Source organism: Alosa sapidissima, chromosome 3 (genome assembly GCF_018492685.1).
Source record: "Alosa sapidissima isolate fAloSap1 chromosome 3, fAloSap1.pri, whole genome shotgun sequence".
NCBI classification, from domain to species: domain Eukaryota; kingdom Metazoa; phylum Chordata; class Actinopteri; order Clupeiformes; family Clupeidae; genus Alosa; species Alosa sapidissima.
This window is the reverse complement of record NC_055959.1, coordinates 30741206-30745770: the sequence shown is the minus strand read 5'-3', so window position 1 is coordinate 30745770 and position 4565 is coordinate 30741206. Positions and strand designations below refer to the sequence as shown.

At 36.8% G+C, this 4565-nt stretch overlaps 1 protein-coding gene across 1 annotated transcript; it reads right to left on the bottom strand.

The window, feature by feature from the left end:
• LOC121705073 (bcl-2-related ovarian killer protein homolog B-like) lies at positions 1–4052 on the bottom strand. Its single transcript, XM_042085815.1, has 4 exons — positions 3606–4052; positions 3284–3412; positions 920–1083; positions 1–233 (listed from the first exon to the last, which is right to left on the bottom strand). The coding sequence occupies exons 1-4, from the start codon at positions 3790–3792 to the stop codon at positions 108–110; spliced, it is 606 nt and encodes a 201-aa protein (XP_041941749.1). The 5' UTR covers positions 3793–4052; the 3' UTR covers positions 1–107.
• Positions 4053–4565: the final 513 nt, after the last annotated feature.

Genomic DNA, 4565 nt, shown 5'->3' with positions numbered 1-4565 from the left:
AAACTTTGGACAATCCCTATATGACCGCTAGTGGCGGTCATAATTAATGTTCAGTGGAAATTGTCAGGATGAATTTTCTGAAGTTGAGATTCCAGTTCAGTTCATTCTCACCATGTCTTCGTCAGTTTAATGAAGAATATCTGCCAAAGGTTTCTCCAGAAAATTATAATATTGTTCAACCAATAAGACTGGAGGTCTGGGGAAGGTTTTACTATACAATTAGTAATTTCCACCTAAAAAAAAACAAAAAAAACAGATTGTCTTTCATGCTCATCAAGATCAATCATGTCCTACATTTTAATTAACTTCAACCACAAGAATGAAAAGAGGTGCTTTGTCTTAGATTGCCTAACACACTGGCAAATATTACAATAAACACATCAAAATAACCACTATAAAATATAAACACAAGTCAGTGACACTGTCACAATTCACAGAGTTATTGGCATACTGCAACATATAGTGCATAAAGACTTAAATGGAGCAGATCACTGAGATCAGTTCAAGCAGTTCAAGTAATTCTAATATGCTCTACATCAGTGGTTCTCAAATGGGGGTATGCGTACCCCTGGGGGTACGTGAGATTTTAAAATATACATATATTTAAAAAGGTAGAATCCATGCAAAAATACTTTATTTTAACAATTATTTAATAAATATTCCAGGAAAATATAAGGTTATAAAATTAATTTTATATTTCAGTAGGCTATTCAATTTCATTATCCTAAAAACCCAGGATGATTCGACCCAACCTGTCACATGCCACCCGCCATCACTTGTCAATCACTGTCAAAACTCAAACGATGGAGTCGTGGTTGAAGTGTAGCGGTTAGGGGGTACTTGGCTAAAAAAATATTTCACAGGGGGTACATCACTGAAAAAAGGTTGAGAACCACTGCTCTACATGACCACAACTCACCCATCCACCTTGCTGGATCAACCACGGGGCAAGGCCCTTGTAAGCAAACACTCCCATGCTATCCACTATAGTGTAAATCATATCTGTGTGGCCTTGCCGCACACAGTCCACAGCCAAAGCACCTGCCAATGCATAAACAGCCACTACTTTCCCCCATGTCATTCCTGCAGAAAGAACACAGTCATGATGGGTTTTGCAGAATTTGAATAAAACAAAAAATAAAACCTTGCAATGCGGCTTAGTTACGGTTTAGCAAACATTGTAATGCAAAACAACCTCTAAAACATGTTTGAAATGGAAACAATTAAAAAACTTTAACAATAACTTTAACAATGTCAATTAATGTGCACACATACAACAAGAAAGCAGCACTACAAATGATAATGTAAACATTTAGTCATTTAAGGTTTAGCTTGTTGGGGCACCTAATACATTAACTTTAAACATTAAAGCTGAATTTTGACGAGATTTTGAACAGTGCCTATAAAAAGTATCCCCCCCCCCATTTGGATGTTTTCCCTTTTATTGCTTTTATAAATTCAATATTTGTCCATTTAATTTGAACGTTTTTACAATAGTTTACAAAATAAACTCTCTTAATGTCAAAGTGAAAGTAGATTTACACAAAGTAATGTTAATTAATTAAAAATATATAATGTAAAATAAGTGGGTGCATAAATACACCCCCCCCTTAAAGAGAGTAAATCAAAGCCGGTCCGGTGAAATGGAGATTGCCTAAGTGCAGTGAATTAAAGGATAATTCCGGTATTTAGCACTTTGAGTCCCTTTTCTGGTTTGTTTTGGATGAACTAGAGTGGTGGACACCGAAACTTTGACGATGGGTCCTGTCTCGACTTTCTGACTCGTTTTGAATCGCCTTTGACTGTTTCATAGTGGCTGGCTATATGGGCATGCATAAACATGTCCTTAACACAACCCTTAACGTTCGTTTTCAAAACTGTGCAAAACTTCAGGGAATTTAAAATAGAAACCACCTGTGAATAACCAAGAATGTTTTAATGCGGATATCATTTGCAGGGATTGGACTGGTATGATTTATCCTAGCCGACTACATCATACTGGCATTATTTAAAACATCACAGGGTGAAAGTGAGAATTCATGAAGTCCTTTTGAGAAATTTAAAAAAAATATTGAGATATATATCGTATATCGTGAAATAGACTAAAAATATAGCAATATTATTTTTTAGCCATATCGCCCAGCCCTACCACAAACTGTCCGTTCAAGAAGAATACTGGTGGGGGAGGCTACTAAGGCACCTGTAACAACTCTGAAGGAGTTAAATCCTTCAGCAGCAGCTCTGACTATTGTACGAGTTCTTCACCAGTCAAAGCTCTACAGGTGACTGGCAAAACTCATATTAAATCTCTACTAAAGTTTGCCCTAAAACATTTGGGAAACTCCAAGGCCAAATGGAAGAAGGTGCTTTGGTCTGATGAGCTTTTTGGACATCAGACTAGATGCTATGTTTGGTGGATGTCGAACACTGCACATCACCACAAACTCATCATCCCTAATTTGAAGCATGGTGGTGGTAGCATCATGCTGTGGGGATGCTTCTCGACAGCAGACCCTGGAAAGCTTGTAAAGGTAAAGGTAAAATAAATTCAGCAACGTATATGGAAATCCTGGAGGATGATCTGATTCAGTCTGCGAAAGAACTCCGACTTGGGAGAAGATTTACTTTCTTTGTAAGACAATGACACAAGCATACAGTGTAAACTGCACAGAAACTGTTTGAAGACAATATGAATGTTCTTGGAAAATATCCAAGGGGGGTAAATACTTTTTATAGGCACTGTATATTGTACGATTCTTGAAAATAACATGACTTGGGAACTGGGCGGGAAAACAGGATGGTTTTCACTAAAATGAAATTGCAGGTCATTCAACACTGAGGTAAAAGAGACAAAAGTATTTCTGATCTTTTTCTGCAGAGAGAAGGCAAAACCAACCAATATCCATCACAGAAACACAGTTGTTGATAGGAAGAGTAATTGAAAATGACTGAATTAAAATAGGTCGGTCAAACTCAAAAAGACATATGGAAACAGTCTGAAAAAAGACATATACAGTAGAAACTGAAAATGTGTGCCACCTGTGCATTAAACAAAGTGACAGCTTTTGGTCCCCGGGGCAACCCCTACTCTACCCTAGTACATGCAGTACTGTGTAGCAAGCAAATTATGTACCGCTATGCGCCATATCTAGTTATTGTGTTTGATGTATTATTGTATACTGTATATATGTATCCAGTGTGTTAGGGGTCCTGACCTGAAGAGTGTATTTCCATTCGTAATACAAAGATAATACAAACATTTAACACACACTTGATGTATTACCAGAGGACGATATCTCCATTGCAACAGTAAAAAATGCATCTGACACCATGCTTTCCACATCAACCAAAATGTTCAGTTGCTTTGCCACATCACGATAAATAAATGGACCCATGCTTTCCAATTCATCACCTAAGAAAAGAAATGAAAAACAGAAAAAGCAAACAAACAAATGCACAAACCTGACAGGACATTATTAGTGCATAATGTTTCTTCAATGTTTCTTATGTTACATAATGTTTCTTACATTATGTTTCTTCTGTTTTCGTCCTTAACATTTAAAACAAAGTACACCAGTAGAGTCTATTGTCTAACCTAGACATACCTAATTTCAGGAGCACTGCGAAAACATCTTCAGGTGTTCCACTTGACTTTAGATGTTCATATTCCACAACTGGAAAGATCAACCCCTCTCGAGCGAGTCGTGAATAGATGTACTCTATACAAAGTGCCTTGGTTTGGAATACAAATGTTCGGGTTTGCTCAAAGGCTTCCAACTGCGTTGCAGACATATCCTAGTTGACGTCTGAAGGAAGAGGGTTATCACCAAATTCTTGACAGGTGCAGTCTTTAAACACTTAATTTCATTCCATTTTAACAAGTTAATTTCCAATACTTATTTAGAATAGATAGCAGGCTGTCCACAGATTCACATAAATCTTCGTAATGTAGAGAATTTCAGAGGCTATCAAGGTCTACTGCATCCAAGTCAGCTATTTTCTGTTTTAAGCTCGCTTGACGATGGAGTCACCACAATTGGTGGCCACCAGTTAAAAACAAAAGCGTCTTCATTAACTTTCTGGATATAGAGTATCCCTACTACATTCATCTTTCAGGATACCTAGTTTAGTGTAAATAGAGAGTATGTTAAGATATTTTGAAGATGAGTTGTCACGGAAGTTGCCTGATCTTCTGAATTAGGAGCTGACGGTCTGATGACCAATAGATGACATCAGAGAGATTGAGGTTGATCCTCGTTTAAACTAATTAGTGCTTCTCTGTGTGAATGGTTATAGGCAGTGCTCGACAGAGGACAGCCTATAATCTGTTCTAAAAATACATGGCTCAGCCAAAGTGACTAATGGGGCCATCAAATGCTGGAAAGAAAATCCGTCACAGATCTCAGTAGTTACATTTTGATAATTGTACTGGATTTGAATAAGTCACCACCACTAGCAATAATAATAATAATAATAATAATAATTATAACAATAATAACATGATGATTATTATTATTGTTATTATTTTTATTATTATCATCATCATCATACAAGATTCATTTACC